This window comes from Taudactylus pleione, unplaced genomic scaffold (genome assembly GCF_031769625.1).
Source record: "Taudactylus pleione unplaced genomic scaffold, aTauple2 ptg000471l, whole genome shotgun sequence".
Lineage (NCBI taxonomy): Eukaryota > Metazoa > Chordata > Amphibia > Anura > Myobatrachidae > Taudactylus > Taudactylus pleione.
Genome location: NW_028284873.1, coordinates 2,347,316 through 2,374,510, shown reverse-complemented (window position 1 = coordinate 2,374,510; position 27,195 = coordinate 2,347,316). Strand labels below are relative to the sequence as shown.

Genomic DNA, 27,195 nt, shown 5'->3' with positions numbered 1-27,195 from the left:
AAATTCACATCATGCTAAAGATTATGTACAGGTGCAAACTATTAAAATTTGTGTATGTTGCTTAAAACAAATTAAAAGGTCTTCAAAACATTGAAGTTTATTCACAGAGTTAACAATGATCTCATCAGTGGTGAACTTTCACGGACAAATTTCCAGCACATCATCAAATTGAACTAGTTCTAAAAGATGGCGTTCAACGGACATCATCATAAGTGCTTCAAGCAGGTCTTGTCTTTATGAGTTTGTGTACTAAAAGCTCTTTCACATGCCACTTGTGTGGACGATAAGAGTCAGTAGATACTCGTATGCCACAGATATTCATAAGCAGCTAATGTGTGACAGCAGAGGAAGCAGTTTTTACAAAGTTGTATTTTGTTCTGTCAACCTCTATTTCAGAAGGTACACCCCATTCATCTTCATCCCCATCACCTCCTTCTGGAAGTATATCTCATCTTTTTGGCTCATCCAAGTGCCCAGCTTTGGCAAGAGGTTTGCAAAACTAGTAAATTCACTAATAAGAGACTCTTCATTAACTTTTGCCAATTCTGAAATCCTTTTAAGAGATCCCTCTTCAAGTAGTTGTGAATCATTTCAAATAGGTAAGAAAAAAAAAAGGGAAGGAGGATCAGAGAACTGTGTGTCAATCACCAACTGTTTATTTTCTGAAAATCTTTTGGTTAGACTTTGTAAAATTTTATCAAAAATTGGTCTGTAGACTTCTACACGAAAACATTGCATTTCATCAGTTGGCTGTTCATCAGGTGAGCTTTCACCTGATATTCATTTCTTTCGGGCAACCCTTCTCACTGGAAGCTCAGTTTCAATCTCAAGGAAAGAAAAGTTTTGATTACTGCTGATCAGATTTATATGCATCCATGAAGTCAAGGCCGCTAGTAGCAAATGTATTTACAGTATTCCTATTTTTGATGAGATTGGTCCAGTTTCAAAATATTTGCATTTAAAATGGTCTTTAACTCACACAGCTTTTCATACAATATTGTGACTTCAGAAGTGGCCCTTGAACCACAATTACCCACTTGTGAGATTGAAAACAAAACCTCAATGGCATCCAAATCCAGAGTTTGATTCTCTCCAAATAACCAATTTAGGACCTTCTTCTCTGCAGAAAATTGGTGAGACACGATGGTGGGAATTTGTAAACATTTCTTGTCTCTGTCATTTACGAAGTTGTTCTGCCCATGTGTTTATTTGTTTGTGGGAATCTCTGATGAAATATGCCATTCAATTTAAAAGGCCAAAAGAAGTTTTTTGCTTCAAGTACTTCACAACAATCAGAGATGCATAGATTAAGGTTGTGACTATAGCATCAGATGTAGATGCAATCTGGAACTTCTTTAGCAATCTGTGCTTGTAAACCTACATATGAACTCCTCATATTTACTGCACCATCAAATGATTTAACCAGCAATTTTATGATAATCATGTCCGAGCACTTCAAAATTAGCCATTAATGGCTCATTGAATCCTGGACCTTATGCATCTGTAACTGGGAGAACACGAGTCATTCTTGGATCTCTTCTTTTTTCACATACCTCAGGACAATTGTTGCTTGGCCTACTTTCCTGCATCTTGTGTGGAATCAATCTGGATGCTAAATCTCTTTGCACCAATTTCAGAAACCATGAATTTCTTAATACGATGAACAATTGCCATAACCACTTTATTTACTGTCTTGTATGATAAAACAGTCACTAGCCTGCCTCAGCCTTCTGCTGGTTTTCCAGCTTTTCCTCTCTTGCAAACTTTTTTTTTCTATTTTCACTCTTAAAAAGTAATTTTGAAAAATGCATCCACAGGACATCATAATGGGATAAAGGAAAATCATTTCTAAAATATTCCCATGGTTAATCTCACTGTTATTAAGATTGTACATGGATTCATTAGTTCCATGAGCACGAAATGGCAAGCCTCATTTCCCCGAGAGGTTTTACCACATCGAATGTGCGCTTCATGACTTCAATATTTTGATGCACCTCTTTCTTTCACTTTGCAGCATGATCCTTATTTATTAATGTGTCAATGCCTTTGCCCTTCTTCACAATGAGGTATACATTAGCAGCATCACAATGAGTGAGGATACTTGTGTCTGAAATTTGTACAGCCGCTAACAAATGGTGAAACAGCATCAGAAAAAGTGATGCATATGCTGCAGAAAAATGCTTCTATTTTTTGATTTTTAACCTGAAATGTTAGCCAAGAGCGCCTAACATGGTCTTAGTTTTGTTTTTTCCAATCATCAAAATCTGCCTCTTTAAATGCAATGTTGTCACAATCCATGCTAGTTGGTTGATAAGGGTGCTGGTCAACAAATTGATATTGAAACAAGTGTGACCTGACTGTTTCAATATTCCTGGTGCTTGGGAGATCTATAGAAAAATGACAACTTATAAAAGCTGCCAGCTTGGGTGAGACCAGACAACCTCATTGTTGCACCTATTCATAGCTTTAACCATGAACTATTGACTGCGTATATTTATAGTTACAACTTTCAGAAGATATCGAGTGGTTATGCTGTGGAAGGGTTAACGTGGCGCACTTCAAGAACATTCTTGCTGGAGCTAGCAGGATAAACTGTGGGAAGAATTTTATTGTATGTATCTTTGGACAGTTCTACTATAGGTATTTCCCTGGAACCAATCTACTAAAATATACTGTTTGATTTATTGCAGTGGAAAAGTGGTTACTTATAGTGAGAACAATTGAGTTCAGTGTACCAAATATTGCGATTGGAATAAGGTGGCCACCGAATTTACCATTTAATCTTTGACGATTGCTTATTGCCTGTTTTATCCTCCATTGGATGATTGTTTATGTGTACTATTATAATTGATAGATACCTACAGATAGCAATTTGTTAGTTAGTGATATTTCACTTGATAGATAATTCTAAAAAGATAAAATGTATGTGAATAAATACAGTGTTTGATTTCAAAAAGCCTTGTGATATTTGGATCATTTGGTCTATTCATTCAAGTGCTTGTTAACAAATGCAATTTTTTTCTGCCATAGGGCTTGATGGAGAAAGCACAAATGCCAGGTTAGTAGAACCATGTCCAAGTCAGGGCTCCCTTCTACTGTGAAGACTTCTGGCTCAGAAAGGCTCTTAGATTCCTCCTGGGACAAACTGTGTGACTGTAGATTAAAAACTCAATTCAGAGCGGCTTTCAGGGAAACTTCCATATCTCTGACATGGTCTTCTAGATCTGCTGCCTTCTCATTTAAATACTTCTGGAGGGTTTGAACAACCAATCCTCTTCAGTATGCCTTTTTTGAGGTACATTAGCAGCCTGAAATAAACTCTGTCATGGAAACCAAACAACTTTAAATTACATAACTTTAAAGCTGCACTACCACCCAAAGCATTGTAGTTCACCACCTTGGGACCCTAGGGGCTGTATATTGCAAAAATTCTCTCGTGAGTGTTCCCATGATTATTCTTACATAAACTACAATCACAGACATTGATGCTTCTGATTAGTCCTCCCACTCACAACCCCTGTCTGCAGCCATTTTTAAGTAGTGAACAAAAATATCGTGTTTAGGTGTTAATGCTACTTTAGCAATTCATCATGCAGAAACAAAAATGCACAGATGTAGCCACCTACATCATTGCCGCAATGCGTGTGCACAGAAACACGCATCGCGGCATAGTGCAGCTCTAGGCTAGGCGGGGCGGCGTCCATCCCATTGAAGGCTATGGCCATAGATGCAGGCACACTAGCTGCGATGCGCTTGCATTGCAGGATAGATGAGCGTGGCTACATCTGTAAATAAAGTGCACAAATATATATTTGAAAGTGGAAAAATAAACTCATTGTAACAAAGTCAAACATTATCCGATTATTATAATTATTATTATTAAGTGAATGCACACTTAGGCCTCGGACCCACTGGCATATAATGAAGTTCATTGTACTAGCATTTTTAATTCTAGCAAAGAGCATGTAAATAGGTCTGATATTACAACCCATTATTCCTAGTGACCAGTGTCGGACTGGGGCATGAGGGGGCCCACCAGGATAATGCAGTGGTAGGGGCCCATGTTTAAGGTGTGTGGCCAGCTACCACCGAGACTTGGCTAACCACTAGAGATGTCACAGCCTGCAGACAAGGGTACTACAGTGCAAGGTCTTGACTCCTTTAAAAATATTATATTTTAAATGCATATCTGGGTGTAGTTTCTATAGAAACAAACCAAGCACCAGTGTTCATTCTGCTCTACCGAGTAAAGTACTACCTAATAGTGTAACAATGCATGATTCGAGTGCACGGTCTGGAACTTGACATTAGAGGAGGGAGTGGGGCCCTCAGGCACAATTTCCAATCTGACCCTGGTAGTGACTATTTCCACTAGCACTGTTCCATTTTTCAGGAACACATTGTTTTCTATTGAATGCATTTACTGAAGGAAAATGCATTATGAAATCCAACATGTCCTCCAAATACTACAGAAAATGCTGGTAACAACTAAGTGGTTCCCAAGCTGCATGCCTAGGCCCCCTGGGGTGCCGCGAGGCTCTTATAGGGGTGCCTCAGGTTGGTAGTCCAGGACCAAATCAAACTATTTATGGTCAAATTGATTGACAGCCACTAGCACGGGTGTTGTCTATCATAAAACATGTGGACAATCGGAAGCACAGCTGTATACCACTGCATAACTGACCCTAATGATGACAGGTAAAACCAATTAACAAATTTAGCAATAAAAAAAAAATAAAAAAATTATCCTAGGGGTGCCGTGAAATAAATGCTGATACTCTAGGGCGCCGTGATTCATGAAAGTTTGGAAACCACTGAGCTAAAGCATTTTCACTCGCAAAAAAAAATAAATTATTACAGTAACTTTTGACATACCCCTCTAAAAAGACAGTTTCATTTGTTTTGGATCCTTTCCAGCCAAATCATGCTCTTTGGTTCTTTTCTGTCTAGCTTTCTGAGCATCTCCTTTCACTTTCATTTTTGATTTGGTGCCCTCCATATTCCTTATAATGGAATCAACTATAATTTTGTAGACACCAAAAAGAACTGTGAATTGCAGACCAGCATAAAAATATGGATCCCGATAAGAGTTTGACAATTTTATACAAACAAGAGAATGCATACGCTAAAAAGAAACACAAGTGTTTTTTCATTAAACAAAAATACAACACACAATTTTATTGGACCATTGGGCATTGTGTTTGGAGGTCCAGGACCAAATTACATTTTTATGGTCAATGTGATCGGCAAAACCAGTGCCGGCTAATCATAAAATATATGCACAAACACAATTATGTCCTCCACCACAAAACAGAGATTAAGGATAGAATGGAAAAGGGTGTACCCAGCATAAGGCACACCAAGAAAAAAACACAGTCCAGACGCTAAATAACAAAAAATGAAATCTCTGCCTTCCACACAAACTATCGCAAGAATTTTGTATTAATAAAAGTAGACTATTCATATTAATAATGACAACCATTGCAAAATCAATCACAATGGTATAATCCTCTAAATATAAGAAATTCCGATTGTAAATCTTATCAGCAAAAATCAGGAATGCACGTGCCTGTATAGCTGAATTATATAGGCAGCAATACATTAACAGCACAATGGGCCATACTAGCCTACTTTTGAAAACTAGTTTTAGGGATATTATAGTTGGTAGTAGAATGCAGAACGCGGCGCGCTGTTAATGGGATGTGCGCTGCTCAGAGGGTGTATCTAACTCCTGAGGGCGTATCTATTGCCACTCAGGGTGTGCCCTGCACTCAACCAGGAGACTCCCGCAGGATGTGGGAGGATAGGCAAGTATGTCCCTTACCCATACAGTGTCCAGCATACACCCCCCTCATACCCACACAGTGCCCAGAATATGTACAACCCCCATACCCATAAAGTGCTCAGCATACACCCACATACCCATAATGTTCAGTATACATCTTCAATACTTACACACTGCCCAGCATACATTCCCCTTACCCATACAGTAATCACCATGCACCCTCCCATACCAACTCCATGCCCAGCATACACCCCCACCATACCCACACACACAGTGCTTAGCATACACACACCACATACCAACAGTGCCCAGTATATACCCCCATATACCATGCAGTGCCCAGTAAGCACCTGCCACACCCATAGTGGCAGAAACACACATAACGGTACAGTAATACTAGACTATCCTATACCTGTAAGACAGCCACACAGCATCTGGCATAGCCCTGTGTTGAGCAGCAGAGAGCGGGGATATCTAGAGGGGAGGGTAATTACTGTCCTCATTGCAGAAGGGTGGCGACCATGTTGCTGAAGCTCTATAATTCCGGATACCTCTTTCAAATGCTCTTCCCCTGGTGGCCGCCGGCAGCAACTGCAGCTAGAGAAGGTTATTTCCGACAGCAGAGGAATGCAGGGGTTTTAATTAATTTTCAGGGGCATCGGGAGACTGTGCCTTGATCTGGGAGTATCCCGCAGGAAACGGGAGAGTAGGCAAGTATGCAATGGGCCTGATTCAGAGAAGTATGCTATTGGAGCTGCAAGTGCTATATTCTACACAACACAACTGCAGATATCAGCAAGTGAAGCTGCCACCCACAAATGACACTGCACAGTATACATGCCAGCAGGAAAGCATGCTGATATATGAAAAACTATAAGCTACAAAAATGCGCTTATTGTTTTCTAGTAACATCTGCAAGATTTCCTTCGCCACACAATAGTATGGCGATGTTCAAATCATTAGATATTTGCAGATATTATAGAGAAAAGTGATTTTCTGTACGTTATCTACTAACATACATAGATGTTGAGAGAGTGATTACATACAGAAGCTCCCTCCCACCAAATACAGTACTAAACAATTAAACATACACTTACCTGGATTTATTTTTTTACTCTCTTTCTCCACTTTTCTCGCTCTCCACTTTCTTTTTCTTTAACTGTTCTTCTTTCCTTCAGCTCTTCCCCTGCTCATTTTTCTCTACACTTCCTTTCAGACTCATGGTGCAGCCAGGGGATGGACTTTCCATGGCCCTGGCTATATGGGAGTTGCCTATTGACAAAGGCTCCCCAATGTAGGGTCCTCCTACCAGGGGTGGTTAATAAAAAGCTGCCCCTTAGTTGCTGTTGAAATACACATCCCAGCATGCCTTACACATTTTCAGCATGCTCTGATAGAAACACTGTGGCAGGGCATGCTGGGATGTGTAGTCTCACAGCTGAAGGTTCACTTATTTATTTTAAAATTACTAAATTATGGGAGCCTCCACTTAAGAATGAGGCTCTCATTTATAACACCACTTTTGTCTTTTTTGGGGGAGGGAGTATTAATGAGCGGGGGCCCTGGGTGACATGGCTGCTAGCAGCAGGGTGGCCGTGTCAATTATATACTGAGTAACTCATTGCTGCTGCCCGTCCTCCCCCCCCCCCAGCACTCGCACACAAGCAAGCTGGCTCCAGGAGTCCAGGCATCCCCACCTCCATTGTAATATGGCCGCCTATGCGCGGCAGCACGGCTGTATCACAGATTGCATTTTTGTTAATTGAGGACCTACAGGGATTCCGTAGCCCTTTGTGGCACACAGTGAGAGCCTGGTGGGGAATCATGTGACTACCGCTGCCGCCAACAGTCAGAGTCGGAGCGCAGCCACGGCTACAGCAGTATAGCACACTGGACCACCAGATCCCCTTTGCTGTCTGATGAGGCGGCCCATGATGCTCGGCGATAGAGCGGCTTGAGGGGCACATGGCACCCTGACCCCCCAGTCCAGCCCGCCACTGACTGCAGATACTTTAATTAATGCTGGGTAGTGGGGAATGGAATAGAGAAAAAATAGGAAGGCTGCCATTTGCACCACTCCTCCAACTACAAGCTTGTTCGACTACACATGTAAACACCCAAACATGGGGGTCAACGCACATTGGCCCTGTTTCAGAGCCAGACGCTCTGAATCAGGGCGGATTTTTTTTTTTTTGGAGCTGACCTCCTGGCCGCTCGCAAAGCTGTGGGTGACCACCCACAGCTTTTGCGAGCGGCCAGGTGTTGGTCGCGACCATCAGGCTTGCGACGAGACCCTTGTTGTAGGGTCTTGTCTGCCGCAAGCCTCAGTGAGCTTCCGGCTCTAATATAGCCGGAAGCTCACTACTGACCTCACTCGTGATGTCAGTATGGCTGCCCCCTTCAGGAACGCCTCCGTTTGGCCAGCCACCCCCTCCTCCCCCCGACCCACCTACCAAACTGGGCGAGCTGTCGATCAACATTGACAGCCGCCCCTTTTGGATGCGAGTGCTCGTGAGCCAGTCTGAATCAGGCCCATAGGTTCAAAACATGAGTGTAGGAATCTGAAGAAACTGAGGATTTTACACTGGGCTGCAAGCTTACATTTTTTGATCAAAGCAAGAGAAAAATCTTTCTAATTTTACTGGCTACCCACCAATTTGCAGTTGTGGTGACAAGCACCGACAAATTTCTGTTTTGTATTCATACATTGTATTAATAATATTGCCATGCAGCTGGTATCATGTATAATGTGTATAAAAATGTGTAGGCATTTATTTTTTAAATATATTAATTGGAGACAGATGTATATTATATAACTATTTTGATATACATGAGGGTTTATGGAAGAATGCATGCTGTATAGCATGTGTTACTCCCCTTTCTTTTGTTAAACCTACACCTGTAGCCGTGGTGAAACTGGGGGGTGGTCTGGGGGTATGTAACGTCATGACATCACACCAGGCCACTGAAACAGAGGAACCACATCGCCTGGGTGGTAGGACTCGGAGGAACATCAAGGTGGTTAGTGCATAATATATATATATATATGTACATACACACACATACCACACTCTCCTGTAACTTGGGAAAAACATTTTCTAACACAATATGTCAATGCCTTATTGGCTGCATACAAATTGACGATTGCCCTTTGTCAGACCATATGCTGTGTCTTTATAGGCACACATCACAGACATCTAACAGCCACTTCATCTTTAGGGAAAAGATTTCTAAAAGATTAAATTCTTAGAAAAAGCCTTCTCCAAATATGTTAAGAGAACTTAAATCAAACTACTGTACTTGCAAAGTTATTTATTTTACATCCATTAACTTATTTCAAACATACTAAAGGTAAAGCATAGTTGTCCCTTGAATAAAATATCTACCCATTTTTATTATTTTTTACTTTTACACATTAGTGGATTCTACTTTTGAAGACCATCATTTCAGTTTCAAAGCCACCATACTTGAGAAGTTAAATTTTAGCTGCCCAAGCACATTATTCTCTATTTTACCCATTTAAAGTAGGTAAAAAGTAGTGCATTTTTTTTAAATTACATATTTACATTGCGGCTTAGACACCTGTGGACTCTAAAAGAGCCAACATTTAAATGCAGGCAGTGATCAGAACATCAAAACAGCTGCAAATAGAGGATTCAAAATGTAAAGAGTTTCTGAACCAGTCCAAAGGAAAAACATATAGGGTTTAGGATGAAGGAAGAAGCTACCAGGAACAGTAACACTACATGATCTCAATGTCTTAGTATAAGTTTTCCCCTGCCAATGCTGTTATGAAAGCCTCTACTTCCATCTGGCCCATGTGGAAGTCGAAGTACCCCACTAGGGAGCCCAAGGGAGACTGGTGTCTTCTTCACTGCCAAAGGGCTACAGGGTAGTAACTTATTTTCCATACGTATATTGTGAGCAGCAGCTTTACGTCGTTGCACCCAAGGACTGGAAGAATAAATGCCACTGTCATGAGAATGTTCTGGAAGCCGACGGTATATTTCTGGGCTTGTTCCAGGGCTAGCAGAAACCCGACTACTTATATCTGAGGCCAAGGGAGAAAGGCTGTTATATGGCTGGAAGAAGCACTTATTTAATAGCATTGGGCTAGAACTAGGGCTGCTGAAAGAATGTGGCCTGAATGCAATATCAGGGCTTGAAAAAGTCACAGCAGAGAGACAATGAGGTGCCAAAACTGGGGAAGCTGGTGTACTGTCAGACTCTGATGAGCTATAGCAAGAAGGATCCTCAATAGCGTGCTGCAACTTCCCTAGAACTTTATTATGTTTCTTATATAACTTTTTGTCCGGCAAGTCAGTGTTTTCACTTTCATCAGACTCCATGCTACTTTTCTTGCGTGTCCCTCGACGACTTACTGGGATTACCTTAAAAGCATTATCCTCATCATCAGTTGGACTACTTTGCTTCATACTGAACGCCTCTATTGCTTTCCTGGCGCCCTCTAGATTCTCGTACTCCACAAGTGCACAGATTTTTGTAGCTAGTTCAGGATATCGAGATATATACTTTCTAACATCACGTGGTACCTCTTTGCCAGGTTTTAAGATGCGGATAGAAGTGATGACTCCAAATGAAGCAAACAGAGATGTGACAATCTCCAGGAAGTTCTTTTGCGGAGAGATTTTGCTTCCATTATCTAGATTCCAGGCCAATAGTAATTTGGTAGGAGGAAGCCCAAGGAGACAATCTGGAACTGGGGTTTTTCGCCTCACTTTGGTTTCCTCAAAGTTAACCTCCAATGTGTCTGAAAACTGGAGCGCAAACAAGGTTTTTCTCCAATCTCGAGTCAGGGACTTAATCTGCAGAAAATTAGGACAAAATTTGTATTTAAGACAAAATAGTTACATTTAAGTTACAGTGTAAGCTTAGCAATTGATATTGGCTGTATAAAATTTGAGTCTCTTTTCTCCTTTCACAATTCTATGCTATAGCAGTCAGAGGTTAACTGAAAGTTATGCTACCACAGGGACCAGCCCGAAGAACAAAACATTTATTCCTTACACTAAAAATAGAATTTTTTGTGCTGTGCAAGAAATTTGGTGAAGTGGTTTTTAATTATTATTAGATCTAATAAAAATGTGTAACTATTTCTACAAAGCTTTTTCAAATACAGGGGCCTATGTAGTAATAATCGTGTTACTGCCATGAATATTAAAGATCCATATCGCAGTGGATGTCAGCGACACCCGGTGCGGTAAATAGCCCCCCACCAAGTGTGCCAGAGAGGGGGTGTACCCTCAAGGGAAGGCAGTGTGTTTTTTTCCATCCAGGGGCATGACTTCATGGAAGCCCCCATTTACATCATTCTGTGGGTTTTACCCAGCACTCTCGGAGATGCTGGGCTGCCCCCGGAGACTGTCTGCACTGCCAGCTCTTCCCCAGTGATAGGAGCCAGGTGCTGCACATTAATGTCACAGTGCAGCACTCAGCTCCCTGTCACTATGGAGGCGCCAGCATTTGGTGTCACCACCTAGAAGGATGACACCCCGTTGTAGTCCTCATCCCCCTTGTGATGCCTCTGCTCGCAACGACAGCAGTTGTGGTCACTGCAACAGCTGTCCCTGCTCCGCTTTTTGCAGTTCGGTACATAGGGGGCAGGACTCTGCCAGAGATTTATCATAGCTTTAAGAGAGATAAAGGAACCAATCAGCTTCTACTGTCATTTTACAGGCTTGTTTGAAAAATTGTAGTTAGAAACGGATTGGTTGATACGCGTTTTGTCTCTCCAAGCATTGATACATCTCCCCCATTATGAGCTACATAGTGTCAGTTAAATATGAACCTTTTTTTATAAATCAAAACCAGAATAAAAAAACAAACCCTGTATTTGAAAAAATGCTTTATTACAAGCAAACTAATAATATCTGATGAAGTGTTAAGAGAATTTAATACCACATCGTTGCTTGATAAATAGGCTGCACCAACACTGGTAACAATGGGCAAAAATTAAACCTCATTTCCCCTGTAATAATTCTGTCTATGTTCATTATTATCTTTTAAAGATATGCTACTGCTCATGGGTCAGTGCTTGCCCCCAGGTTGAAATGTGCAAACCAGACCCTGGTTACTTCTAGGATATTCCTAATATAAATACTTTAAGAGGTCTTTCATTAAAAAAATCCAAAAATAAGTTGTCCCCGCTATCCCTAACACTGCTACCGAACTAGCAGTGATACTCACCATTGCGGATTCTGTCTAGTGTGCATGCATGACCTAAGTTCATGCATGCGCTTGGCTCCTGGGGAAACAGGACAGGAAGGGGCAGAGGCAGACTAGCCTACTGTGGTTATCTGTAACCTATAAGAAAGCGCCAGACCTTTTTGTTGTTAATGTGTGTCATGAAATTGCTTTGAACCCAAAATGTAAACTAGCCACAAAAGTAGTTAGTAAGATCTATTTGTTGATGAAAACACACGGATACAGAAAATGCATGTAGCCATAGGGATCACTGTGCCTTATAACCAATGCAGGGAAAGGATACCAACAGGACTGCCATCAAAAATTGTGGGGCCCAGAACTCACAAAGTAAGCAGCCCCCCTCCCCCCCCCCCTCCCAGTTTATTAAATCTGTACCAGACCAGTGCTCTGCCCAGCTCTTTTTCCCATCCCACCCACTTTCCCCCTGATTTATTAAATCTGGACCAGAGTAGACCAGGGCTCTGCCCTGCTCAGGTTTTTCCCCATCCCACGGCCCTTTTCTCCCCCCTGGTTTATTAAATATGGACCAGACCAAAGCAGTGCTCTGCCGTCTGCCCAGCCCAGCTTCCTTACGTTATTTCCTTGAAGGAGTCCTGCCTTCTGGCTTCTTCTCTCTTGACAGATGCTGCTCCTCCGACCTCTCCCTCCAGCGGTTCGGAGTGGCGTAATATGCCGTCACACGCACCAGCTCCAAAACAAACTTTAAACACATAAGGGCCAGTGGGTGTCCCGACTCCTGTAGGTTGGTGGACTGGGCTGGTGGCGGCGGGCGGTAGCAGCGGCCAGGCTCCCTTTTGTTTGTTCAAGGGGGGGAGCGGGAGGGCCCCCGGCAGGCCCCCCTGTTCTGCCAGTATCCGGGCAGTACCGGCAATCCCCCCTCCTGAGGGTGGCCCTGGATGCTAGTGATCCCATTTCAGTTTATAACTCTCTGGGTTTTTTTTTCTATAAACAGTTTCATAAAGGGGGTAAGGTGAAATCAGGGAGATTGCTAGATTTTTCAGGGAGAAGCAGGGCCGGTTCTCCCGTTACGCATGGTACACAGCTGCGTAAGGCGCCACATAGTGAAGGGCGCCTCAGCTGCGTACCATTCGGGCCGCGGTGCAGACTGTGTCTCTGTGACACAGCTGCACCGCGTGTGTAGTGCTGACCGGATGGAGTTCGGTCAGTGCTACACAGCACAAACACACAGCCGCCGGCGCCGGCAGCTGTGTGTTTGCTTTAGCAGCTGATGAGAGTCAGAGAGACTCTCATCGGCTGCTGCTCCCACTACCGGAGCAGGACATCTTCCGGCTCCTGCAGTGGGTAAAGGGAGTGACGTCATGACATGACGTCACTCCCATAATGCTAAGCGGCGGACAGAGGAGCTGGTATCAGCGGTGGGACCAGGACCAGGAGCGGGTTTCAGGTAAGTGGGTTTTTTTTTTATTTTCATTACGTCTCTACTGCGGGGGGCGGGGGAAGGTCGAAAACTACTGGGGGCACAACAGGGGGGGTGTAATACTACTGGGGGCACAACAGGGGGGGTGTAATACTACTGGGGGCACTACAGGGGGGGTGTAATACTACTGGGGGCACTACAGGGGGGGTGTAATACTACTGGGGGCACTACAGGGGGGGTGTAATACTACTGGGGGCACTACAGGGGGGGTGTAATACTACTGGGGGCACTACAGGGGGGGGAATACTACTGGGGGCACTACAGGGGGGGGGAATACTACTGGGGGCACTACAGGGGGGGGGAATACTACTGGGGGCACTACAGGGGGGGGGAATACTACTGGGGGCACTACAGGGGGGGTGGAATACTACTGGGGGCACTACAGGGGGGGTGGAATACTACTGGGGGCACTACAGGGGGGGAATACTACTGGGGGCACTACAGGGGGGGTAATACTACTGGGGGCACTACAGGGGGGGGGGAATACTACTGGGGGCACTACAGGGGGGGATACTACTGGGGGCACTACAGGGGGGGATACTACTGGGGGCACTACAGGGGGGGGGAATACTACTGGGGGCACTACAGGGGGGGGGAATACTACTGGGGGCACTACAGGGGGGGGAATACTACTGGGGGCACTACAGGGGGGGGAATACTACTGGGGGCACTACAGGGGGGGGAATACTACTGGGGGCACTACAGGGGGGGGAATACTACTGGGGGCACTACAGGGGGGGGAATACTACTGGGGGCACTACAGGGGGGGGAATACTACTGGGGGCACTACAGGGGGGGGAATACTACTGGGGGCACTACAGGGGGGGAATACTACTGGGGGCACTACAGGGGGGGGGAATACTACTGGGGGCACTACAGGGGGGGGAATACTACTGGGGGCACTACAGGGGGGGAATACTACTGGGGGCACTACAGGGGGGGGGAATACTACTGGGGGCACTACAGGGGGGGGAATACTACTGGGGGCACTACAGGGGGGGAATACTACTGGGGGCACTACAGGGGGGGGAATACTACTGGGGGCACTACAAGGGGGAGGAATACTACTGAGGGCACTACAAGGGGAGAGGAATACTACTGAGGGCACTACAAGGGGGGATGAATACTACTGAGGGCACTACAAGGGGGGAGGAATACTACTGAGGGCACTACAAGGGGGGAGGAATACTACTGAGGGCACTACAAGGGGGGAGGAATACTACTGAGGGCACTACAAGGGGGGAGGAATACTACTGAGGGCACTACAAGGGGGGAGGAATACTACTGAGGGCACTACAAGGGGGGAGGAATACTACTGAGGGCACTACAAGGGGGGAGGAATACTACTGAGGGCACTACAAGGGGGGGATTACTACTAGGGGCACTATATAAAGGGCACTGCATAGTGGGTGCCACTACCGGGCCCCCCCTCATAGGAGGGGGGGTGGGAGTACTACTGGGGCATTATATAAGGGGAATACTACTGGGGGCACAAGGGGCACTGCACAGGGGGGACCACTACCGGGGCACTGTAAAAGGGGTACTGCATAGGGGGTACCACTACTGGGGGCACTGCATAGGGGGACTACTACTGGGGGCACTATATAAGGGGAATACTACTGGGGGCACAAGGGGCACTGCACAGGGGGGACCACTACCAGTGGCACTGTAAAAGGGGAACTGCATAGGGGGCGCCAAAAAATATACTTGCTTACCAAAACATTTGGGCTAGGACCGGCCCTGGGGAGAAGGTTACTATTTCAGGGAGTCACCCATGAAGGATCTGCACAGATCCCTCTTTGCAAGCAGGACCTCCTCCCAATATGAAGGAGCAGGGCTCAGGAATAAATGTCAATGTTTACTGCTGCATGAAAGAAAAAAAAAAAAAAAAAAGGTCTAAATCTTTTTTTTTTTTTAAAGAGTTTACTGAATATTAGGTTACCCCCATTACAGGTGTTTAATATCAGCACATTTGCTAGATTTAAGGAAAAAGTGATACTGTACATGATGTTTGAAGGAAAAATATAAATAAAATACACCACCACTAACAAAATACAATCACTCAGCTTTAATCAAAAAGGTATACAAATAGGAAATGTGGTGGAACCCATAGTTGTTAGCCTTAGATTAATAAGGATTTGAGAGATAAAACAACTCTACAAAAGCAAAAATCGCCAATAACACATTTTACATGTGAAAAGATTACTACTCGCCAAAAGGTCACAAATAAAAGACGTACTGTAGCTGCAGCATGGTCTCAGATTATTTTACATAGCTATGTAGGAAAAAGTAGTGTAGGTCAGCAGGCAAATGCAGTGGTGTAACTATGGGGGAGTCGGCCAGGGCACGGCACGTGGGGGCACCTCTGGCCGCAGTCCAGGACAGTGGTTTCAGTCAGTGAACAAACACAGTAAAACAAAAAACACACTGCCGCTGGTTCCAAGTAGTACTAGCCAGCGGCAGTGTGTCAGACAGACTCATTGGCTGCCCCACAATGGGCCGGAGCCAGGCTGGAGCGCCCTCATTAGCTCCGCCTTCCGGCTTCCGCAGTGGGTGACGGCAGAGACATCATGACTCCTCTCCCAGGAGGATGGAGGAGTGGACGATGGTGAGTGCGGGGATTCAGGTAAGCAGTGTTTTGGGGATTTGTGTGTGTAGGGGGGACCACTACTGGCGGCACTGTATAAAGGGCACGACAAATAATGGGGACCACTACTGGGGTACTGCATAGGGGGCTTTGCTACTGTGGCCATTGTATAAGGGGCACTAATACAGTGGGCATTGCAAGAACGGCGCTACTACTGGGGGTATTAAGGTGAATTTGGAATGGAATGTTGACACACTCCCATTTTTCAGTGACCACACCCCTTGTGGCATGTGGCCATGCCCACTTTTTCATCCCGTGTCTTGGGCACGCGCACATACTTGGGGAGGGGGTCTCCGTTTTTGCCTAGTCACCAAGATAGGACTATAAAATAGATAGCAATACACAAATCAAGTCGGAATCACAAAAAAGGGGCTTAACCCTCAATACAAATAATATGATCATCATCATCATCATCGTCCTTGTGGAAGGGTTCTTTCTCCTAAGTCAGTTATTTCTTGTTAGTCCATACATAAAATTAAGAATCAAAATCTCACAATAGTGTACTAATGGCAAACTAAGGAAAAAGTACATATGAAGTGTAGCATTTATTTCAAGATATTATTATAGGTTCTTCTAAAAAGCATTCACAAGTAAGAAGATTATTAGGTGAAGTCTTCCCTGTTAAAACAGCCTTCTTGACCCCTCAATACCACCCTTACATGCACTTTTTTATGATTCCAATTTGTTTGATGTATTTTATATAGCTTCAAAGGTTCCAAATTACAAATAAACAAAATGGGCATCTTGAAGCTAATGGACCATTTGAACTTTCTTCTACCTGTGGAGAATGTATTCACATCAGACACACATAGGGCCTGACAGATGTCCGCTATTCCGATGTTCACGCAGTTGAGCGATTATCAGTCATTTGTGCACGCAACTGAGATCCACTGCGCATCAAATTATAGTAGTCACTCCAAAGCGACTTTTCATTGATTGACGGTTAGAAACCTTACGGGGGAGGTAATGGGCAGTGGCGACAAAAAATGCAGACATGTCCCGGACATTTTTCGGGGTGCGTGGTAGCCTGCGTCTGCAATCCAGTACATAGATAAAGTGGTTCAGACGCCTCAGTTCTGTGCGACAATAGGGCTATTCAGATGGCCAATTACTGAACGATCTGTGATGGCGGCTGCGTATTTGTAGGCAGTTGCTTGGATTTGCGATGGAGTTGCCTGCAACATTTGCATAATTTTGTACACCCACTGCGTACAGGCCCATAATACATAGATACTGCAATATATGAAAACCGTTCTAGATTAGCTCTCACCTTTTTGAAGGAAGTGAGTAATTTGATGCTTACAAAACCCATCTTATTTTTTTGGACATGTTTCAGCAAAAAGGCATCACGGGACAAGTTTTCATCAGAAAGGTAGAACTCCACTTGGCTTACTATCTTGCGGATTAATTTCACATCAGGAATATCACAGTTCCCATCATAGGAGTCATCATCCAAATTTTCTGTCATGTCAAAGAAACTTCTGTAAGTGTATATACATGAAAGGGAGAATCAGTACACTGTGTGACTGCAATTACAGATTAGTAGTAGAAAGAGGTTCTGTTTATATGGAAACATGTCAAGCAGTGCAGAATCCATTTATTCTGCAATACAAAAACCCTCAGGACAGCTAGAGTTAGCATGATAAGATGGCATTGACAGCAAATGCTGCTCTCGCGATGGGAATAGCCTGGGTAATTTGTAGTTTCTATATAACACTACAATTTACAGTAATGGACAGGATATGGTGTATTTATAGACACATACAGTATAGATGATATATTTGTTACAAATTATGTCATGCAAAACAGAAATCTTGTTTTCAATACATTTCTGCTGAAAACAATTGGCAGCCTTTTTTTCCCCCCTGCAAGAGGCTTTGCTTAATTCAGGTTACGTATTTGTTAATGTGAAAGGAATAAAATATATAGAATTGGGGAGAGTGTATAACTGCTGTGCTCATTGTGCTGCTAAATCTTTTCCTGTTTTGCCCTTTATCGGGGTGAAGTAGGAAACAATAATGGCAAGATGCTTGTGCAGTAGGAAACTCTCCCCTCCGGCATTCCCTGCCTAGTGCTGATACACTGCACCTTACCTCCTGGCTAGCCCCAATATGCATACGCCAGATGTCACACAGATCTCATGTGCATATACACTGTCACAGATGCCGCTGCTAGACCGTACACATCAGCAGGTAATCATGTAGATACAGGTTGAGTCTCCCATATCCAAAATGGATAATGGAATATTCCGTATTTTGGAATATTTGCATATCATAATGAAATATCTTGGGAATGGGAACCCAATATACACACAGAATGTATTTATGTGTTATATACACCTTATACACACAGCCTGCAGGTAATTTTATACAATATTTTCAATAATTTTGTGGCTCAAGCAAAGTTTGTGTACAGAAATGAAATTCATTTATGTTTCATATGCACCTTATACACACAGCCTGAAGGTAATTTTATACAATATTTTTAATAATTTGTGCCTTAGACAAAGTTTGTGTATATTGAACCATCAAAGATTTCATTATCTCAGTCATGCCAAAATTATTCCGGCTTTCTGAATATTTGGATATGGGAGACTCAACCTGTATGTGAAAAAATGATAAGTCACAGACGTGTACGTTTTTTACTAATTATAGCTGGATTACCATCACTATACAAGAGTAAGGCAACGCCAAAATCGTTAAATATTTGCAGATACCATAGAGCAAAGGGATTTTCTCTACGTTGCCTGCCTTCATACATGTGGATGTTTAATGCAAGTGTTATTTAATTCTCTTACATGGTTCTGGTTATAGAACATTTTGCAGTTGCCGCTACGTCATAATCTACTCCAATGCGCCTCATTGTGCAAAATTGCACCTTCAAGCTGATGCGCTTACTCATAAAATAATTTTGTGCAGCTTGGGAGACAGGTCTACAGCTGGTAGAGGGGGGTTGTCGTAGCTCAATTAAAAAAATTATTGCAAAGCTATTCCTGCCCAGTATGTGTATGCTACTCTACATGCAGCTGCAGACAAAAAAGTCACATTCGCACTCTTTGCTGAATAAGAAAACAGGGTGGGGTGGGGTTCTGGTTTCTTGGAAACCCCCAAAATCGTGATATAATAGATTGTTACTAGTGGTGGATGTACTTCTCAGTATCAAATTAAATAATTAGCACCACCTGTGTGATCTTTTAACATGTGTCAGCTAGTAATAAATCACCTGTGCACCGTCTAAGAGATCTGGAAAACATGCACCATTTGGGGTGCACTGCTATAGAACATCAATAGGGTTAGTTATTAATACTGTATAATAATGTGTACATGTATGGCTAGGGCAGTGCACGGTTCTTCTGCTGCTACCCCAGACTTGCTCCAATACTTTGGAAATAAGAATGATGCCAACATCTGAAATAAATAAGGATGTTCCTATGGTCACATTTAATGGCTTACTGTGATCGCTGGTCCTCTATAGGCCGAAATTATGACACACAATATATTTTGTATGACACATATTAAAATGTGGCTAAGTGCTAATGATGCCCTCTTCATGGACTGGCCACACTCCCCATGCCCCACTGCCCCATGGTCATTCTTTATGTGAGATTATGCGTAGTAATTCTTTTCTTGTTCCGAATATTCTACTCATGTCATGGTTGAACTATTTCTATGTATAAAACTTTTATGCGGGATGTAGTCAGGATGCCGGCAGTCAAAATGCCAACTGCCATAATTCCGACACTGAAAGCCCAGCATGGGACTAAAGATAGGAGTCTAAATACAGACGCCTATCATTAGCCCCACGTCGAAATCCCAACACCTGGCATACCTAATGTAGGTTAGCCGAGCGCCACGACAGGTTAGCCGCGGGTTGGGGGTTAAGTTTAGGCACTCCCGGGGAGACTTGGTGGTAGGTACCCACTGGGAGGGTTAGGGTTGAGTTACGGGAAGGGGGGTTAGGGTTAGGCACACCCATCGCGAGAGTTAGGTTTAGGGTGTGGGGATGGGGGGAGGTTTAGGGACCACCGGGGGGGGGGGTGTTGAGGCTTAGGGTTAGGCAAAATCCTCCTACTCTTAGGGTTAGGCACCCCCAAGGGAGGGTTACGGTTAGGGGAGGGGAGGGGAGGGTTAAAGATACTTACGAGCTGGCGTTGGGGCTGTCATCTGTCGGGCTTCTCTCATCAGGATTTGCTTGTAAGCTGTCGATATTTCATGCCCAACCCATACTTTTGAAAAAGCGTTTCAGGGAGATTGTGAAAGCAACACCTATGAGTGCGGCTGTAAACTGGGCGTGTACTGCTACATCTGAGAGGTGTGTCATATAACTGACTTACATCCAAATGTAAACTAGCCCCAAAGCAGTTAGTAAGATTTACGTGTTGATGAAAACATACTGATACATTACATAAAATGCATTTAGCCATAGGGATTATTGTGCTTTATAACCAATGCAGGGAAATTATACTAATTATCCCATTTGGATATATTAAAAAAACAACATAAATATATATACAACAGCTACATAATGGGGTAAGGTGTAATCAGGGAGATTGCTGGACTCTTCAGGAAGACAGGGAAATTGCTACTATTTCAGGGAGTCTCCCTGACATTAGGGAGAGTTGGCAAGTATGGCCCAACCCCTTTTATGCAGATGGGTGGGGGGACCTTTTCCACCATGTAGACCCATGGTAATGATGGGATAATATAGTGCTTCACATATCTAAACTCTTAGGGATATAAGAAATGCATTTAAAATAGAAGAGTATGTATTTGGGGTAATGTCTGTCAGTCTGTGCTCCACTTGAGGCCTTTAAGTGTTGAAATGTTGCCAGTTAATTCCTAAGCATGTGTGCAGTGGCGGGCTGGGCCGGGGGGCAGGGTGCCATGTGTCCCCCGGGCCGCAGCGTCATGCGGGCCACGGGCAGTCTGTCACTGTGACACAGACTGCACCGCGTGTGTAGCGCTGACCAGACGGAGTCCGGTCAGCGCTACACAGCACAAACACACAGCCGCCGAAGCCGGCAGCTGTGTGTTTGCTGTAATCAGCAGCCGCTGAGAGTCTGTCAGTCAGACTCCCATCGGCTGCCGCTGCTCCCACTGCGGGAGCCATCTTCCGGCTCCTGCAGTGGGTAATGGGAGAGCAGTCGTCATGACGATGTCTCTCCCATAATGCAAAGCGGCCAGAGGAGCCGGTGGAAGCGTCGGGACCAGGAGCGAGAGTTTCAGTTAAGTGTTTTTTTTTTTTTTTTATTAAGTCTCTCTCTACTGGGGGGGGGGGGGGGGCTACTGGGGGCACTACCAGGGGGGGATTTCTATGGGGGCACTACCAGGGGGGGGGGATTACTACTGGGGGCACTACTAGGGGGGTGGATTACTACTGGGGGCACTACAAGGGGGGGGGGGGACTACTACTACTGGGGGCACTACAAGGGGGGGGGACTACAAGGGGGGGCTACTACTACTGTGGGCACTACAAGGGGGGGGCTACTACTGGGGGCACTACTACTAGGGGCACTGCATAGGGGGAGGGGGACTACCACTTGGGGCACTGCGAGGGACCACTGCTGGGGGTTCTATATAAAGGGCAATACTGGAGGTACTGCATAGGGGGGGGGGGGGGGGGGGGAGACTACAACTGGGGCCACTATTTAAGGGACATTGCATAAGGGTTACCACTATTGGGGGCACTGCATGGGGGGGTGGACCACTACTGGGGGCACAAGGGGCACTGCATAGGGGGGGGGAGATCACTACTGGGGGCACTACTGGAGGCCTGCATAAGGATGTTATCTCCTGTGGCACTGCATATGGGCACTACGACAGGGGGCTGCCCCTAATCTTTATTTTTACCTTACATTAATCCCATATGGACCCGCCTCCTCCCTGAAACACTTTAAGGGGGGCGGCGCCGTAGCACGCACGTTCTTCGGGCACCCTGGCTACACGCTACTCCTCTGCCAGGGCCGCCTGCATGCATTTGCCCCCCAGGCTAAAAGTTGCCAGCCAGCCCCTGCATGTGTGAAAGAGCTTCAGTCACCATAAATCAGCATATTATCTACAGATTTTTTTTCATACTCGTTTACATTTGCCCTTCTACAATATCTTATCCACTAGTAGGTATTCCGTATATGGTGGGCCTGGAAAAGCAGTATATGGAGACTTCCTACCACTGCATTCCTGTGTTGTGCATGATGCAGAGACAGGCTGTGCTGGAGCTTTGGAAATGAGGGAGAGAATCAATGTGGCATATCTGGCTTGGAACTGGGGGCTCAATTCAGACCCGCTCGCTAGATGCGTTCGCATGCAGTAGTCAGTTGCCAAAGAATGCAAATCCCGCGATCACACGGCAAGGCATTGGCACGCCCACAATGTCTTGGCGTGCGATCAGGGTGTGTATTTAGATGCCCAGTAGCCTGTCTTAAGACGCCCACTTATGCACGTCATCTCCAGGATGGGTATGCAACAATCGGTAACATCGAGAACCATCAGATGCATACGCAGCTCTTGTGGCTGACCATACCCTACCGCAAGCACTTCAGTGTAAAATTCAGACAATGTGACATATACTATGATGCTGAGTCTTAATTATGCATGCCTATGAAACGGTGTTGAGAAGCTCAGACACGCCTGCGTTCGCACCACCACTGCCCCGTTTCCATCGACCAACACCTGTCACCACCCACAAACACCTCATCCTGTCACTCAAGCTAGCAAGGTGTCTATGCACAAGGGGAGATCACTTTGTGATCGCATGGACTGGTTCGTGCACTGCAAACATCGGCAGGCTGTGTGCGAACTAGGGGTGAGCGGGTTCGGATTTCTGAAATCCGAGCCCCCCCGATCCGAGTCCGATCCGAATCAGGCTCGACTTTTCCCGCCTGACTCGGATCTGAAATCGAGGCAAAACGTCATCATCCCGCCTTCCGAGTCTCGCGGGTTTTGGATCCTATATAAGGTACCCACGTCGGCGCCATTTTCTCACTCGGCTGTGGACAGTGAAGAGGGAGGGTGGGAGTTAGGGCTGTGTAGTGTAGTGTAGTGTAGTGCTGCTGTTGTCCACTACTTCAAAGTCCATAGGGGCTGGCTGTGTTGTGCTGTGCTGCTGTTGTTAATAGGGGCTGTGTCCACTACTTCAAAGTCCATAGGGGCTGGCTGGACTGTGTTGTGCAGTCAGTTCTCCATAGGGGCTGTGTCCACTCCAAAGTCCTGTGCAGTGTCCCAGTCCTAAAGAGGTGCTGTAGTGTTGTCCAGGGGGTGCTCTGTCCATCAGGGGTGCTCCCCCCAAGTGCTAAAAAAATAATATATTTTCTGTGTTTGTGAATTGTGTGCGCAGTAGCCGCACGTGCATCAACAAAGTAGTGCCAAGCGTGCGCCTGTGTCATAAGTAAAGGGCCGGCTGGCTTGACCGTTAAGGGTGCTGTAACCCCCGAAAGTACACTCCAGTCCAAACCAAAAAAAAAATTATTTTCTGTGTTTGTGAATTGTGTGCGCAGTAGCCGCACGTGCATCAACAAAGTAGTGCCAAGCGTGCGCCTGTGTCATAAGTAAAGGGCCGGCTGGCTTGACCGTTAAAGGGTGCTGTAACCCCCAAAGTACACTCCAGTCCAAACCAAAAAAAAAATTATTTTCTGTGTTTGTGAATTGTGTGCGCAGTAGCCGCACGTGCATCAACAAAGTAGTGCCAAGCGTGCGCCTGTGTCATAAGTAAAGGGCCGGCTGGCTTGACCGTTAAAGGGTTCTGTAACCCCCAAAGTACACTCCAAACCAAAAAAATATATATTTTCTGTGTTTGTGACTTGTGTGCACTGTGGCTGCACGTGCATCAACAAAGGAGCAGCGCCAAGCGTGCGCCTGTGTCCCATAAGTAAAGAGCCGGCTGGCTCATTTCTTAAAGGGTGGTGTAACCAACAAAGTGCACTACTCTCCAGCAAAAATAAAAAAATATTTTCTGTGTTTGTGTGCGCTTTAGCCGCACGTATATATATCAATATAACATAAATGGAGGACCAAACTTTCTCTGATAAAAATAAAATAGGGAAAGATCAAGAACCACTTCCTACTAGTGCTGTTGCTGCTGCTGGGAGTTGTTCATCATCCCAGAGAGGAAGTAGGAACATCACTACTTTTACTAAACAATTGACCCTCCAACAGTCCCTAGCGATGAGGATGAAGTACGACAGCAGTCATCCTGAAGCAAAACGTATAACTGAGGCCTTGACTGCTATGTTGGTGTTAGACGTGCGTCCGGTATCCGACATTAGTGCAGTGGGATTTAGACAATTGATGGAGGTAGTGTGTCCTCGGTTCCAAATCCCGTCTAGATTCCACCTGCATCCTCAAAGCAGCAGCGACAAGCGTGCGTCTGTCTGTTAAAGGGTGGTGACACCCTCAAAGTGTGCTACACAAAGAATAAAAATATTCTTCTTCTTTTTTCTGTCTTTGTGAATTGTGTGGGCTGTAGCCGCACTTGCATCCTCAAAGCAGCAGCGACAAGCGTGCGTCTGTCTGTTAGAGGGTGGTGTAACCCTCAAAGTGTGCTCCACAAACAATAAAAATATTCTTTTTTTTTTCTGTCTTTGTGAATTGTGTGGGCTGTAGCCGCACTTGAATCCTCAAAGCAGCAGCGACAAGCGTGCATCTGTCTGTTAAAGAATTACATCGGTGACAGCATCCAAGTAGGCATGTCAGACAGTCCGTACCTGTACTGGCAGGAAAAAGAAGCAATTTGGAGGTCCCTGTACAAACTGGCTCTATTTTACCTGAGTTGCCCCCCCTCCAGTGTGTACTCCGAAAGAGTGTTTAGTGCAGCCGGGAACCTTGTTAGCGAAAGGCGTAGGAGGTTGCTTCCACAAAATGTGGAGAAGATGATGTTCATAAAATGAATGATCAACTCTTCCAGGGAGACCAGCCTCCAGAACGTACAGAGGGACCTGTGGTTCCAGCAGGGACGAATTAATACTCTGTGAGGATGAGGATGTACATAACACTGAAGAGGGTGAGGAATCTGTGGATGAGGAGGATGAGGACGACTTCTTGCCTCCGTAGAGCCAGTTTGTGCAGGGACAGATTAATTGCCAGCTTGTTTTGTGGGGGCCCAAACGAACCAATCATTTCAGCCACAGTTGTGTGGCAGACCCTGGCGCTGAAATGATTGGTTTGTTAAAGTGTGCATGTCCTGTTTATACAACATAAGGGTGGGTGGGAGGGCCCAAGGACAATTCCATCTTGCACCTCTTTTTTTTCTTTGCATTATGTACAGTTTGGGGCCTAGTTTTTCAATGCCATCCTGTCTGCCACTGCAGTTTCACGCCTAGATGGGTCACGTGTTTGTGCCGCCCACTCGTGTCGCTTAGCATAGTCATCCAGCTACCTCGGTGCAACCTTTTGGACATAAAAACACTATTGTGAGGTGTGAGGTGTTCAGAATAGACTGGAAATGAGTGGAAATTAAGGTTATTGAGGTTAATAATAGCATAGGAGCAGAAAAACCTACAAATTCTGTGATTTTAGCTGTTTTTATGCTTTTTTTCAAAAAAATACAGATCCAAAACACAAAACCCAGAACCCAAAACACGGAAGGGTGGTTTTGGCAAAACCAATCCAGATCCAAAACACGAAGAAAGATCCAGATCCAAAACCAAAACACAAAACACGAAAAGTGGCCGGTGCACACCCCTAGTGCGAACGCAACCTAGTGAGCGAGTCTGAATCAGGCCCTGGGCCCACAGTGCTGTTGCCACTGTTACCAGTATTGTAATGCTACTATATCTGGCTCACAGTCAACAGAAACAACTCCTACTAAAATGTATTGAAAATGGTCAGGCTTTCTTAAACGTAATCTGTTTTGGCAGACAGACAATGATGGGTGATGGCAAAATACTAATACCATAATCCAACGATTTCCAAGCCATCAAACTTCAGCCAGCCTCACTCCCTGCACGCTGGGGAACTTTAGGCATATATAACAGGAATTAGGATGAACAGAGTAGCGGCTTTGGAGAAATTCTCCACTAGCCATGACTGTAAGCTGAAGCATTGTTGCAGCGATGGGAATCTGCAGATCTTTTTGCCCTTCAAAGCTCCCTCGGCACTCTTGGTTCATATGAGCTCATTCAGACCCACACACTAGATGCGTTCGCTTGCTCCCTGCGTATGCAAATCCAACACACGCCTAGCAAGGCAGGCAATCGCACGCCAAGGCACTAGTACGCCCACTGTGTCTTGGAGTGCGATCACTTTGTGTATGCAGACGCCCACCAGCCATTACTAAGATGCCCACTTGCGCACGTCATCTCCTGGAAGTGCATGGAAACATTGGTACATCGAGCACCATCGGATGCTATCGCAGCGCTTAAGGTTGCCGTTACCCTGCCGTAAGTATAGCGATGTCTTCAGAGTGAAATCCCACCAAGTGACGTGTACTATGATGCCGCCTTTTAATTATACACGCCTCTGAAACGATTTTGAGACACTCAGGCACGCCTGCGTTCGCACCTCCACTCCCCCGTTTCCAGTGGTCAGCCCGTTACCAGCCACAAACGGCCTCTCCTGTCACTCACTCTTCTGGGCAGTCTACACACAGCGAGCGAACGCATCCCGACCTCTTGCATTGGTTTGCGCACCCGCATTGTGATGCATACTCATGCACAGAGAGCGACTATCGGCCAGCTACGAGATTTTGCTTCATAGCGAACATGTCTGAATCAGCCTTAGAGCTCAGAAGACTGTAGTAAATTGTTGATGCAGTGAGTGCCCAATGATTTTTAATGCTTACTATGAGGCATTATATGCTTAGAACGTAAGCTACCACTGCTTTTTGAATGGAGGTATAGAGTTTGCCCGACTGCACTTTCTGAGCACAACTGAACATATTTAGACTCTCCTTTTACCATGGAGGAGAAAAAAATAAAGAGAGCATTTATGTTCTGAAATTGTTGGAGAACTTTCAGGGGATTGGGTATGGGACGCTGGTGATTGGGATCCTGGCGGTCAGAATCCCGGTGCAAGTATCCCGAATGGGTTAGAACACACTTGTTGGTCTCTATTCTAACCCTGCCCCTCTCCCTGCCCCTAACCCTCCCCGATGCCTAACTCAAACTTC

The 27,195-nt window shown here is 45.1% G+C and overlaps 1 protein-coding gene across 2 annotated transcripts in view; it reads right to left on the bottom strand.

Annotated features, from left to right (window-relative positions):
- Window positions 1-9,082: 9,082 nt before the first annotated feature.
- LOC148504015 (la-related protein 6-like) overlaps window positions 9,083-27,195 on the bottom strand; it is a 58,510-nt gene continuing 40,397 nt past the window's right edge. For both annotated transcript variants that reach the window (XM_088448882.1, XM_088448883.1), the window contains 2 exons: window positions 17,366-17,576; window positions 9,083-10,611 (listed from right to left, as the gene is read on the bottom strand). In XM_088448882.1, the coding sequence (XP_088305008.1) occupies window positions 9,538-10,611; window positions 17,366-17,576 (1,285 nt within the window). In that variant the 3' untranslated portion in view covers window positions 9,083-9,537. The remainder of the gene's footprint in view (window positions 10,612-17,365; window positions 17,577-27,195) is intronic.